This window comes from Lycorma delicatula, chromosome 1 (genome assembly GCF_047948215.1).
Source record: "Lycorma delicatula isolate Av1 chromosome 1, ASM4794821v1, whole genome shotgun sequence".
Classification (NCBI taxonomy): Eukaryota; Metazoa; Arthropoda; class Insecta; order Hemiptera; family Fulgoridae; genus Lycorma; species Lycorma delicatula.
Window position 1 is genome coordinate 92,074,088 of NC_134455.1, and position 15,382 is coordinate 92,089,469.

The following is a 15,382-nucleotide window of genomic DNA, read 5'->3' on the forward strand; positions in this document are numbered from 1 at the left end:
GTTCCTCAAACTTTTCATAATACATTAGTGATCATATTTGTGGACCAACAGATATTCCTTCTTTAATTTTTGCATCACTAATTTTAGAATACTTCTGTTTTAAGTACATGAAACCAGGAGTATTGTCCATGGCCATGACAAAATTCTTCATTTATCCTAGTTTGATATGTAATGGAAGTAGATATACATTTTTAGGATTACACAGTGGGTCACGTTTTTACATTTTTCTGTTCAGGAATGAGTGATTCACGTTTAGGCCATTCTTTTGTAACAAAATGTTTTTTTCTGTCCCTACTATCCTACGCTTTGTTCAAAAGTTGTATCATCAGAATTTGTTTCTTTTTCTTCCTTACTAATGAGTTTTTTTCATCTAATGTCACATATTCTGTAGGCTTTGGTATGAGGAATTGTTCACAGGGTGGAACTACTCTTGTTGCTAATTGCAAGTTAGGGTACACCACTGTATGTTTTGAGTTTGACGTAATCCCTTTAATATTTGTCAGAAGAGTGACCTTTGGATTCCCTCCAAATCATAGGGATAGCAAATGGCATGTGGCGTGTGCCATTTTCCTATGCAGTGAGAGGCCTACAACAGGATTAACAACATATGTGGGACCCAGGCCCTTGTTTGGTCCCCGACTTTACACCCAAAATAAACTTCATAATACTTTACTTTGGAGTAAATTTTTGCCTTTGGGACTAGATCGTCACTTCACCACATACATAACAAAAATTGTTAGGATGATTTAAACAAACTCTAGGCATTTTGTAACTAACAAGTAATTAAAAGAAATATAGTTTTAAATGTGTAATACACAATAATTCAGACACACAAAGCACTCACATTGATGTGTTTACTGATTCACTACTATCTCACAACTGGCATCGTTCTGATGAATGTGTGCTACACTAGATCACATTTTTACATGTATATACATGTCTGAATCTGCACAACAGTAGCAACACTACCCTTTGAGTTTGCTCATTTGGTTCCATCATATTTACAATGCTCTATGAGCTTTTATTTGTCAATAGACAAATGGACAAAAACCGTTTTAAAATATTTAAAGAAATTAAAATAAAAAAACTGGGTGATGGAGATATTCCGAATACATATTTGAAAACAGGATAAAAACTGCATTAAGTACACACCTATTGGTACTTGTGAGACAAAACTCATGTTGACCGGTGTAATCATAATAGATTATTTTAATATTAATGGTTTTATAAGAAAGTTTATTTACTTAGTAATTACAGTCAACTTTTGTGAACATTTATTGCTAATTATTGAAAATTAATTTAGCTTTTTAAAACAGATATGAACAGTATTAATGCAATGAGTCAACATATCTGGGTCTTAGATTTGAGTGTGACTTAACAGTGTTACTACCAGAGGTTTATTAATATTTGGGGATAAATTATCAATAATTGGGAACAAATTTGTAACAAAGCAGAATTTTTCTTAGGGAAATAAGCAAAACTCTGGATGTAGCAGTTTGGATGAAAAGTTATGCTGCAATATAATTAATCATTCTATCTTTGGTAGTTCATTAATACAAGTCTATTTGCATGTATATATATATATATATGTATGATTGGATTATTTAATTACAAAAAAATATTTTAATTTTTGAAACTGTTATAAGTTTTGTGCTGAAATTTTGTTTTTGGCAAGCATATTCATTCATAATGCTATATTCATTTGTAAATAACTAATTTAAAAAAAAAATGTTATCTATACTTTGTAATACATGATATATATATATATATATATATATACTTCCATAATTTATGTACCATCCTGTTAACAGGATATATTTGTAAAGAAGTTTGCACTCTCATAAATAAGCCATTTTTATTTCTACTACATAAACCACACACTTAAAACATACATATAAACCAGTTACTTCTATTGTTATGTCATGTTAGCTACTAGTAGACAGTATAATAATTATAATTACTACAGTTGAATATAATAGGATTCCTTAGTAGCCTTACAAGCGCTTATGTTAATTCCTGCTAATGAATTGTGTAATTTAAATTTGGAAATTAAATTACACTTCCCCATTAAAGTGCCTTTCAAGGATTTTCTAACCAAAAATTTTGAAAAAATTACAAAAATAAGTGTTTACACTAAAAAAAGCTGTATTGGATGATTACATTTACAAAAAAATATTGAAGTTCATAATTTTGATCAGGAATACTTTTTTTTATTTCTTGAATTTGTTCTATTCTCATAGGATCAGATATAAGCTTCCAAATATGATTTTTTCTTCTGATGTTCCTTTCTTTCTTTCTTCATACCATTTTAATGTTTCTTTCTTCATGCTATTTGGATTTTATGTTTTTTATTCAACCTGATAGTCCTTTGTTATGTCTTCTTCCTTAACTTCTTTAAACCAGATCATTGCCATTTTCTGTTATTCAAAATAGTCCACCAGCTTCTTCACTAATATATCTTTATTCATTGTTTTAATCTGACTGTAGTACATTAATGTCATCTTCTTGAATATTAATATTTTTTTAATTTTCTTGTTAATTTCTTTATAAATTTTTCAATTATATTTTCCAGTTACTCTGTTAAGAATTCCTAGAATCTTCTTCAAAATTTTCCCTTATTTCATCTCCAATGAAATCAATCATCTCCATATCCAACTTCTTTCTTTGTGATAAACAATCTATAGCATATAATGGTTCTGGTTCAACCACAGTTTATCTTTGTACTGATGAACAGTGCCTTCTTATAATACATCTGAACACAGATGTTATTTAATAAAAAGTAACATCATTTATAAAAAAATCATACCTGTATAATTTGTGAATATCTAGTAATTATTATTACTCCCTTATTCTTCACTTCACTTCTATCACTTCGTGTACATGATTTGGCATCAATCAACAAGTATACTACACATTTTTTTTGATTTCTTTATCATGAAACCATACTGATATTGCTTTAATGACGTCAATTTTTGTGGTACAGTTAATTTTTGAGAGTCGTTTTTTTGTCTGTTACCCAAAGATTTTCAATTTGGTTTAGTTTGGAGAGTTTTCCATTTTTTTGGCAGAATGGCATGGCGCCAAATCTTTTTGAAATACTGTTGTCTTATATGAATTTGTTTTGAAGCTGTGTCACAACCCTTTCCTTCAGAATCTTGCTATATCCATTACTTTTCAACATACCATTTATTCCATTTATTGGAAAAATGAACAAGGGCATTCAAATATGAAACAGCCCCAAAACGTTTTTTCTGGGGATGTTTAACTGATTATTGGTTGAGCCAGTGATGTACTTTCATTTGATGCTTTTTTAATGTATGGAACTCTTTGCACCTGAACATAAAAACCGTAACATTTTTCCCGTCTTGTTTGGTCCAGTTAGCATGTGCTTTGACCTGTAAGAGCTGTTTTTTTGTACATTGTTTGTGCACCAGCTTGTGCTAGTGCACAAGCTGCTTTTCAGTTGGCTGACAAGCTTCAAGACGTCAGCATGTACCATTTGTAATGTGTAAATCTGTTCCACTGGCTGCTAATTCTTGATTTAACCTTACAGCAGATAAATTTGAATCAAGTTAACTTTTTCTTACTGTGTTGGAGTAGTTTTTCTTTGATGGCCACATTTGTCTTTCCTTTAAGGTGAAAAGGAACCAGTTTCTTTAAATTGAAAATTTAAAATAGCATTTATTGTCTCAAGTCCAAATCCACATTCAGAAGCTATTTGTCATTATGTCATACTGGTATGCTCAAACAGAGAAACAATTTTCAAACACTTTCTTGGAGTTATGCCAATTATATGTTCAAGACAATGAAAAAAATGAAAATATGATTTTGTTATAAAAAATAAAAAAACTCACAAAACTCTTTATATTTTATATTTATAAAAAATTGAAATATAAATATAAAAATTTATAAATTAAGAATGTGATATATGATATATTGCCTAAAATATACGATGTATCATTTCATTATGAATTAAAACATAAGTAGTTTAATTACTTTGTTTTCTTGTCACTTCTAAATATTCAGAGGATTTACATAAAAACTAATTTTCAGGTCATAAACAAGTCAGACAATAGATGAAATCAGATAAAAGTAAACTGTAAATTAATCCAACTGATACAAAAGTAAAATAAAAAATTTTAAATCAATTATTGATGTTTGGAATAAATTGAGGATTATTGCACATAAATCTAATAGACTTTTTATAAGTAAAATCCACGAACTTATGTCTTTTTTTTTCATAAAAAGAAGAAATAAATTATTTTTATCTAATTAAGACTAGAAAATTAGTGAACATAAATTGCCAGCATGGACAAGTAAAAAATTTACAAACATATTCAATATGTGCGTGAGTGAGTGTTCAGCATGTATGAGATAAATCCAGTGCTCTTTAGTCTCCCATGCACACCTTGCACTAGCGCGTGATCTTGTTTTTTCAAATATTTTATATTCCTAGACATACACAAATGTTGATAAATAGTACGAGATCTCTTCAGAAAATAACTGAGCATTTTTAATTATGTACCACTGGAAATATTTTGTGACATGCGATTGGGAGTATTGTATTTCGCATAACCTCCTCTGTAACCACATTTTCTTGGATTGTTGATTTCTCATTTAGTTATTGAGTTATTGTTATTTGAGTGCAACTTGCGTAAATAGCGATTTTTGTAATGTGCGATTTTCAGGAGCAACGATACAATGTAAAAGTTTGCATGAAACTAGGGAAAACTGTCACAGAAACATTTCAACTTTTTAAACAAGCTTACAAAGATGATGCTCTGCGTCATATGTAGTGTTACAAATGGTTATCTCAGTTTAAAGGGGTCACCAGTCAATTGAAGATGACCCTCAACCAGGAAGGCCATTGACTTCAAGTGATGACACCCACATTCAGAAAATCAACGATCTGGTGCATGTAAATCACTGATTGACTGTCAGAGAACTTGCAGAAGAGGCTAGCATCACAATTGGATTATGCCATGACATTTTTAATAAAAAATTTAAAATGCATAGAGTTGCAGCAAAGTTTCTTCCTCATTTGATGACTGTACAGCAGCAAGAACTGGGTATGTTTGTCGGCAACTTCTTTAACAAGCCAGGGATGATGAACCATTCATACAAAGGATCATAACAGAAGATGAAGTTCAATCTCCAAGAAGGATCTCCATGCCCCAAGAAAGCATGTCAGTCTCGAAGTGTCAAAGTGATGTTCTCTGTTTTTTGATTTTAATGGAATTGTGCATTTTGAATTCTTGCCTCAAGATGAAACGGTGAACTGCATGTACTACCTAGGCATTTTACAATAGTTACATGAAAAAATACACAAAAAGAGACCAGAGTTGTGATGAGACAACTCATCGTTCCTTCACCACAGCATTTGCTCGCTCAGCTTTGGCAGTTTTGTGCTAAAAATCAGATGACTGTCATCCTTCAGCCTCCCTACTCACAGGACCTGGCTCCTTGCGAGTGTTTTTTATTCTCAAAATTAAAATTAGTGATGGAAGGATGCTGTTTTGAGACTATTGATGACATTAAAGGGAATTCATCACGGATCTTAAAGGCCATTTCAGATGAAGCTATCCAAGACTGCTGTGTGAAGTGGAAACACCGCTGGGAAAAGTGTGTGAATAGCAAAGGAGACAAGGACTAGTAATCTGTAAATTAATAATAAAGGTTAAAAAATAAAGTTTGGATATTTTCTGAACAGACCTTGTATACATAAGTGAATTAAAAAATAATAATAATTCAACAAATAGTGTTAATATACCAGTAAAATGCAAGCAGTGAATATGTTTTGTTTTTTTTTGTTTGTGGGCGAAAAACTCCTGGGCGTTATCATCGCCCGGTAGTTAGTAGTAAAAGGGTAAAATAACTCCAAAATAATAAACTATACAAGGTGTAAACATAATATTAATCATACAATAAAAATTTACTAAAAGAAGCTAAGAAGGCAAAATAAAACTCAAAACTAATACCACAGACACAAAGTAGTTAAAATATAAAAGTTAAAATAATAGATTAAAGAACGTATATAGAACTTACCTAACTCCGATCGGTTGTGCAAAAATCCCCTCCCCGGATAGTAAAATTAAGTACATAGAACCAAATAATCAAATTGAAAATAAAGGTTAAAATTATTAAAAAAACTCTCCTTACAGAAAAACATATATGAGCATATTAAATCCTTTGCAGTAACCTGGTACTATGCAAAAAGAGAAACATCCATTCCAAAATATCGCTAATATTGCACAAGATATCACGGATGTTTCTGGGTATATTAAACTGACGACACAACGGACTGCATAACATATGCAGTCCACGAGAATGTGGTGCACAGTCATGCGGCAGTTGCATCGTGTGCACAGGGGTGGGTCTTCTCCTGACATTAGGTATTCGTGTGTGACCCTCGTATGTCCCAACCGTAATCGGCAGAGGACCACTTCCTCACGACAAGAGTTTCTGCAAGAGGAGCCCCACAGCAACACTGAATCCTTAATCCGTCGGAGTTTATTATCGACGGTAGTCGTCCAGTCACTTTGCCACCTTGCTCGCAGTGATTTTTTTATATGATTGATAAAATCAAAGGTAGTAACTCAGGTGGTGAAAGGAGGCTGAATACACGCTTCTTTGACAGCAGAATCTGCTCTTTCGTTACCTAGAATTCCAATGTGGCTAGGGATCCAGCAAAAACCTACCTTCCTGTTGCGTTTATCTAACTCGGCGATTTTATCATAAATGTCAATGATGACAGGATGTTTGGAATAAAGGTTTTCCAACGCCTGGAGAGCACTGTACGAGTCACTGCAAATAAGAATGCTCCTATATTTAGGGCCAACGATACTTAGAGCCCTACCCACAGCGAGTAGTTCCGTGGTGAACACACTCGTAACACCGGGTCACTGCAAATAAGAATGCTCCTATATTTAGGGCCAACGATACTTAGAGCCCTACCCACAGCGAGTAGTTCCATGGTGAACACACTCGTAACACCGGGTAGGCCAAACATATAAGTCTGTTCATTGATAACAAAAGCACAGCCTACGTTACCATCATGTTTCGACCCATCAGTGTATATCACCACGCCTGGGTTCGACTGGGAGAGGAGAAACTGAAACATCTGCCGGAAAACAATAGGTGGCGTTGAACGTTTATCGTACGTTGTAAGATCGAACGTAAAATTTACATGGTTTATTCTCCACGGGGGATTCGAGCACGCACCTGTGGCAAGCCAAAGAAAAGCATGATGCACACCGTCCAGCATTTTAAGTACGGTTTGACGAGCTGAAGAATAGGCGGAACAACCATAATCCAAACGGGAATGAACAAGGGAGTAGTAAAAACGTAACATACATGACCGATTGCCCCCCAGTTGGTGTTACTAAGGACCCGCATCATAACTAAAAGTTTGGAACATTTTATCCTCAATTCCTTTATATGTTTGATCCAGGTAAGACAGCTATCAACAAGTAAACCCAGAAATCTGACGTAAGTAGAGACAGCAATAAGCTCTCTGTTCAGAAAAACCCGCGGATTAGAAGGGTTCCGTAGCGTAGAAAAGACTACACATTTCATCTTATCGGGTGAAAATGTGAAACCTGTAGTTCCTGACCAAGCCTCAAGGCGAAATATAGTGTTCTGTAGCAGTCGCTCCGCAGTGGGTGTAGAGCGGCTTGCAACGTAAATAACAAAATCATCAACGAAAACAAGTGACAGGAGCCTGTACACAATTGGTAATGCTGTTTATGGCCACAGAAAAAAAGGGGGCACTTAATACACTACCTTGAGATACCCCATTTTCCGAGACGACACTGTCTGAAAGTGAATCACCTCACGAACACGAAACGTCCGGTGATTCAAGAATCCCCAGATAAAAGCAACCATATTGCCAGTGATCCCCCACCTCCTAAGGGTGCTAAGAATGCCACGTTGCCAGGCCGTGTCGTACGCCTTTTCTATATCGAAGAAGATAGCAACGAGGTGTTGGCGGTTCAGAAAGGCGTTTTGTATGGCTGTCTCCATTGACACCAAATGGTCAATGGAAGATCTCCCCTGTCGGAAACCACACTGTTCCGAAGAAAGAAAGCCATGTTTCTCCAAGTACCATGCAAGTCTGCGGTTCACCATTCTCTCCAATATTTTACACAATACGCTTGTTAAAGAAATAGGGCGGTAGCTTGAGAGATCGGTTTTCTCTTTACCAGGCTTCAGTACTGATATAATAAATGCTTCTGACCAGCCGGGTGGAAAGACTTGTCCAGAGAATAAACCATTGTAAATACTCAAAAGATGTTGTAGTGCTGATTTAGGAAGGTGCGAAAGCATACAAAGGCGAACGTTGTCTGGTCCAGGGGAAGTGTCATGTGAGTTCCTAAGTGCGTGCAACAATTCTTGAAGTAAGAATGGAGTGTTCAATTCACCAACCGAAACACCAATATTTAACGCCAATATTTCCATCTGTGCTTTGTACCTCTGAAAGTCGGTACTATATGATGAAGTGAGAGACACTGAGCAGAAAGATTTTGCTAAAGCATTTGCTACAGCCGAAGATGATGTAAGGAGTTCTCCCTCATCAACGAGACCGAGAATAGATTGCCCTGGCGACCTGAAAATTGCATGGATTTTTTCCCACACAGTAGACGTGGGAGTAGTACATGAGATGGTGTTCACATATTTCGTCCATGAATTCCTCTTAGCGGTCAAGAAGACTCGACGGCACACCCTAGCCCTGCGGTACAAATCTAGATTTAGGTCTATTATTGGATCTGCGAAGTGCCCGCCATCGATTCCAAATAGCACATTTGCAATCATCATTCCACCATGGAACAAAAGGACGTTTAGGATTACCCGATGTTTGTGGGACATATCTCCTGGTAGTTGCAAGTATTAAGGACGTAAGAGAGGAAAGTTGCTTAAGGACGTTCGCACCAACGTCATACTGCCATTGGAAGGCCTTACGATATCCATCCCAATTCGCCTTTTCAACAATCCACCCCCGTGGCCTTCTCCGAATCTTGTGGTTCACACCGAAACCAATAACAATTGGTTTGTGGGCGCTGCCATGAAAATCATCACAAGCAGACCAATCAAAATGAGGGAGTAAAGCCGGCGAGCATATGGAGAGATCGATGTTAAGACAGAGTACCAGATGATAAACACATGAATGTATGAGATCCATCATTCAGCAAACAAAGGTCCAAGTCCTGTCTCACATTGTGTACTATATTTCCCCGAGTGGAGCAGAAAGTCGAACCCCTAGAAACATGGTGGGCATTGAAGTCTCCTACTATTAACAATGGAGATGGTATTTGTGTGAGGAGGTTTGAGATATCTAGAGGACTGAACTCAGTGTTCGGCAAAAGATACAGATTGCAGATATGCAACTTGAAGGGGACAGAGATCTTCACTGCAACAGCAGGAACGAGAGTGGTCAGTCGAATCCTTGTAGCCGATACCTCAGCCCTCATGAAAATAGCCACTCCACCACTCTCTCTACCGTCTACTACACAGTCGAATCTCTCACAAAAGTATCCCCTGAGTGCGATTGGGTCATGTCGCAGAAGATGAGTTTCCTGGAAACACATGACAATCGGATCATGCACCTGCGCCAGTACTCCAATATCTTCAATGCGGGACCGTACAGCCCTAACATTCCACTGAATAATGTTCATAAAAAAAAAAATAATTAAAAAAATAAAAAATATAATAATAAATATACTTAGGAAACCATATAGAATTCAGTTGTACGGGGTTTTTTTTTTCTTTTTTGTGTTCTTCAACTTAGATAACTCCGACGCCTTTGGGTCAGGAGGTTCTTCAACCATATCCTCCTGCCTCCTGTATATGGGGTGACGGCGGAGGAGATTTATGAGAACGGGATGTCGCTACTGACATCCCAGAGGGGGTGGTCATGTGGGTTACTTTCGTGGGGACCTAGTTGTTGACTTACTGCCAGCTGTGGTAGTCTCTGCCTGTACCAGCAGCACTTTGGGAGTAGGAACTTTTGTATGGACCACACTGTTGGATTCAGTTATTGCGACGCAGGACTTTTCACTCACCTTTGTCAGCCCGGAAATAGTGGCTGTAAGCAAAGTAACCTGATCAGAAAGCATCTGAACGAGTTTGCTAAGTTCAGTGCAGCACCCACACTGTGGAGCATGAACAGTAGAAATAGTCTGTTTTGACGCAGCGGTGGTGAAGGACACATCTGGTTTTACAAGGTTCCGTGAGGTAACTATCTTCCTATACTCCCTGCGTGCAGCCGGGAAAGATAGTTTCTGCTCAGTACAGATCTTGAGAATCGCTTTTTCTTCCTTAAAGGTTGGGCAATCTCGGGAGCGGGCCGTATGTGAACCACTGCAGTTCGCACATTTCTCACTTTCCTCGCAGTTAGTGCCATTGTGACCTTTGGTAGCACATCGAGCACAGATCTCTGATGTCGTAGTGTGACCGTACCTTTGGCACCTGAAACACCGCTGTGGGTTGGGTATGAATGGGAGTACCCGAACAGAGAGGTAAACCACTTTAATCCTCTCTGGAGGAACAGGAAGACTGAACGTCAGTACAAGGGACGGTGTTGGTTCTTCTGTCCCGTTCTGCCGTTTCATCATACGTTTCACCTCTACAACACCTTGAGTACGAAGTTCATCAGCAATTTCCCGTAAATTCATTTCCAGAAGGTTACGACAAAAAATTACCCCTCGGCTGGTATTTAGGGTCTTGTGGCATGCCATACTTACGCCCATGCCGCCCATATTGGTCAGACGTAACAAAAAGCGACTCTGCTCATCGTTATATGTCTCCACCAGAATTGTCCGTAATTTTTTTATATTCCTCGGAGAACCAATACACCCTGTGATGCATTTATTAATCAGGAAAGGTGAGACCTTGTGAAAGGACCTTCTTGATTATTCCTAACAACAACAAAGCGAACATTTTTACACCGAACACCATCCTCGTCGGCCGTAGCAAAATTATCCTCGTCAGACGAAGCTAACCGAGGCCTTTTCACTAGACAAAGTGAATATGTTATCATTAATGAGTTGTTCATTGGTTTTAAACCATAGAATCTACCATGCATGTTGGTAGTCACTATATACTCAAGGAAAGATTTTCTGTGGTCTCTCTAGTGGAACCACATGTTATACATTACAGCACTGTAAGGATTCCACCCTGTTTAACCTCTAAAACTTCTTCAGCATTTCATATTAAACATCCGACATTATTACAATCTCAGAGGTTCTATGAATTCTATCAACAAAAATGCATTACAGTCTCAAAACATTGTAACTGCTTGAATATTTTTGTACTTGTCAGGTGAATGAGAGTGTGAATCCATCGTTCGGACAGTTCTTTGCTCTTGTACCTTCATGAACTTGCCCTATATGTTTTGCCAAGTAGAAACTATGTTCAAATCTTTATTCATGTTTTTCTTTTAGAGCAGAAGGAATGTAAAGGCTGTAACTCCTCTTTGACTGTAATATAGATTTGGGAATTTTTTTTCTACCCTCCTTGCACAGACTTACGGAAATCCATTCTTATATATCTGTCATGAAACAGTATGTATTACACCCCATGGTTTATTCATATTTTTTTTTTTTTTTTTTTTTAATAAATTAATCAGCACAATTCAATGTTGTCCTTTTCCTCTTGTCATTTATGCACACCTCTCCTAATTCCTTGCTCCAGAATATTGTCATTCATTATTTCCATAACATGATATTAAATTCAACCATCATTGATTGAACTTGATAGCACTGTATAACCCCCATTTACAAAAACAAGGTTATATACCATGTGTCACAATTGACAGGTATAATTAACCAGATTCCATGTCTAATTGATCACTCTGCTTTACCAACACTGAACAGAATGGTATGTATCAAGAATAACTGCTGGTGGGTTACTGCTTATATGCCAGTTGTTCACGACAACCTGTTAAATTTCAGTATCCTGTCAGAAATTGATCATGGAATAAGTTTTATATATAAATACTTTTGATTTTAATTTGTTTTATAGATATTTTTTAATAATTTTATGCAAGTTTTTTTATTTATGTTACAGGCTATTATGAAAACAGCCATGAAGTATAACCTTGGTCTAGATTTGCGTACTGCTGCATATGTTAATTCAATTGAAAAGATTTATACAACTTATAAGGAAGCTGGATTAGCATTCTAAAGTGTGATTAAAACAAAATAGTTTTAATTATAATGCATGGTAATTATACCAATTATTAAAAGAGAAAAACATACTAATTTGTCAGTATTTCACTGTTAATTTTCGAGCTTAATTATACTTATTTAAGAAAGTGTTAAGACATTTTATTATTTTAATTTTATTTAAGTTCTTTTAAATAAATATTTAATAAATGAAAAAGCATTGAACCATTTTTTTTAAGTGAAATAATTCTTACTTTAATTGTAATTGATTATTATTACTTGTAAGTAATGAATGTGCTTTTTAGTTCTTTTTCAGTATTTATCAATTAACAATATTTTTAAAATATTGAGACAAACTTGTTACAAGTATGTGTATATTTTTCATATCATAATTAAATATTTATCATTGTGTATCATTTAAATAATACCTTATTTCTTTTATATATTCTTATTTTTAACCTTTGAGTAAGCTCATTGGTATTCTGTATAAACCAGTTAGAGATTTTTTTTTTATGAATTCATGAAAAAACAAACCCTTGTCAATCAGTGTCTTCTGTTAGAGTTTTGTTTAACGTACTAAACTCCAAATCTTTTAATAATTTGTAAGTGATTTTTTTGCATAAAGGTTAATTCAATTTCAATTATATCTGTTTAACACAAAACACAAACATGTGTTCCATTATGTATATAATTTTATATACTTCATTATTCTTATAAGTTTTGACTTCAGCAGCGCTGCATTTATTTATTTTATGATTAATTTTATTGTTTTGTGGTTTAATAATTACTCTAAATGTGACATTAATAATTAAAAATATCAGTAAACGTTTTTTCAAACTTTATAAACATCGTATCTTATATTATTTCAAGTGTATCTATTCTATATGAGCGGAAAATGAATGTATAATAATACACCGTTAAATAAAAATATTTATTGGTAAAAAATGAATTTTAACAGTAGAACTTATGCACGATATTTTTTTAATTTCAGTTTAAGTAAATTAATTTTAATATTACTTATTACTTTGGAACCCCTTTTTGAAAATAAATTTTAGTTTTTTTTTGCGTCAGAAATCTTACAAAATGAGGATACAGGGCAAAGTTTTTCATTTAATTCAGATAAAGAATGTGTAAGTAAATATAAGTAAAATAATCTTTATTAAAATGTTACACATATATTATTCTAGGATAGAATAAAGTAATTTGAATCTGTTGAAAGAAATAATTGTTATTTTTGTAGTGGTGTGCTAAATTCACCATGCATGCTTATTTTATATTCTTGAGGATGGTGCTCAAAGGTTACTCTTAATAAGCTATCAGTAAAAAGTATGTAGTTTTTTTTTTGTTCTAGTGCAAAATTATTGTTACATAACATAATATGTATTATCATGAAGTCTTATATAAGTGTTGGTGCTCTTTTGGTACTATAACGTTTATTAATTTTAATGAATTACTTCTGTAAACGTGTTAATTAAATTTGCATTTTATCCATTTTAAATGTTACCATTAAATATTTTATCTTCTTTATTACTATCATTTCTTTCTATTCACTTGTGTTGTTATGGTGAATATAATGCCCTGACAACATGTAATAATTGCTTTTATTTTAATAACTCCAGATAAATCGTAATTCAGTATAAATAAATTTATTTTTTATTTATTCTTGTTTTATTTTTATTTTAACAGATTCTTTTTTAACTTTAGATATATGTAGGGAATTATTTTACAGATTTTCATCAGCAACTCTAAGTTCCCATCACAATTTGTTCTTAGCTTGAATACCCCTTGAGGGTGCCCATGATTGCTGTTGCTAATCATTAATTTTTTTTTTCTTTTATAAATCTTCACTATACAATTTTCATGTATAATTGTGATTAATGCTTCTGTTATGTTAATTTTTGGTGTATGATAGAAAATGTTGAATAAGACTGGTGCAAAAACTTTTGCCAAAGACTAAAAAAAAAAATATTATTCAAGATCAAGCAAGCATTTTGTGAATGAGGGTCAGACAGATAAAAATGGTAAATCAAAACTGAATGAATGTTGTGGAAACTAAAATCATATTTTGGTGCATTAACAAACTAAAATCTTGGTGCTATGTAAAAAATTCTAAATTTTATCAAAAAATTTTATCATTTGACTGTAAAAATCTCCTGATGACATTGTACTAATAACTTCATGGTACACAGTTTTAACTGATATATTTAGGAGTGAGTAGGGTGAGTACAAAATTTCTACCAAAGCTATTCTCAACTGAATGAATTTTGCACTGACATATCTCACAAATAATGCAAATTTTAACAAAGTGATTCTAACTTAGACTTAGAAATCTTATGATCATATATAGATGTTAGTTAATTGAGTGGATAAAATCTATAAACTAAAGTCCAGTCATTCCAATGGACGTCTTATATGTTACCATTAAGTTTTTTATTCATCCACTGATTTAGTTTGTTTCATTTTTATCTTTTTTTTTTTTTTGACAAATAAATCAATGTAGTTATTTTTTTAATGATAATTACTGTCAAATCTGTTCCAATAATTGCAAAACATTGTACAAATTATTATCTATATTTGAACATTTTCTCTATGTCATAGAAGTTGATGAAGGTAGTGAAACCTAATAAATTAGTGAAATTTAATATAATTAAATTAAAATGAGATGTTATGACATTCCTGAAATATGTCTAAAAGAATACATAAGCTTACTTTATTTTAGAAGTGACTGCCAGATCTTACAAATTGTTTTCCTTAGAACATATACAGTGATCCCAATGCTTCAAAACACCTGTGAAATCCTTTTGCTGAAGTCTATGCCTTAATTTGTGTTCAGATATCTTTTATGAAGTCATTTTACTTGTCATTGTAAGTCAGCGGTTTTCAAAGTCAAAAGTTCTAAGGTTCAAATCCTAGTAAAGGCAGTTACTTTTATCCGAATTTGAATTCTAGATTGTGGATACTGTTCTTTGGTGGTTTTTCCTGTTAAAGCTCATCAGGGCTAGGATGGGGGGGTGTTATGGTGACCGAAAGCGTCACAAGTCTTCCTCTATGGGGTTGGGATGTTCTTTGGTGGTTGGGTTTCAATTAACCACACATCTCAAGAATGGTCGACCTGTGACTGTACAAGACTACACTTCATTTACATTCATATATATCATCCTCATTCATCCTCAAAGTTAATACCATATGGTAGTCCCAAGGCTAAACAGGAAATGAAAGAA

The 15,382-nt window shown here is 34.2% G+C and overlaps 1 protein-coding gene across 1 annotated transcript in view; it reads left to right on the forward strand.

Moving 5' to 3' along the window:
• Positions 1 to 13,821, forward strand: part of LOC142320122 (glutamate dehydrogenase, mitochondrial-like) — a 281,974-nt gene extending 268,153 nt beyond the window's left edge. The window contains exon 9 of the mRNA XM_075357803.1: positions 12,064 to 13,821. Coding sequence (XP_075213918.1) covers positions 12,064 to 12,180 — 117 coding nt within the window. The 3' untranslated portion in view covers positions 12,181 to 13,821. The remainder of the gene's footprint in view (positions 1 to 12,063) is intronic.
• Positions 13,822 to 15,382: the final 1,561 nt, after the last annotated feature.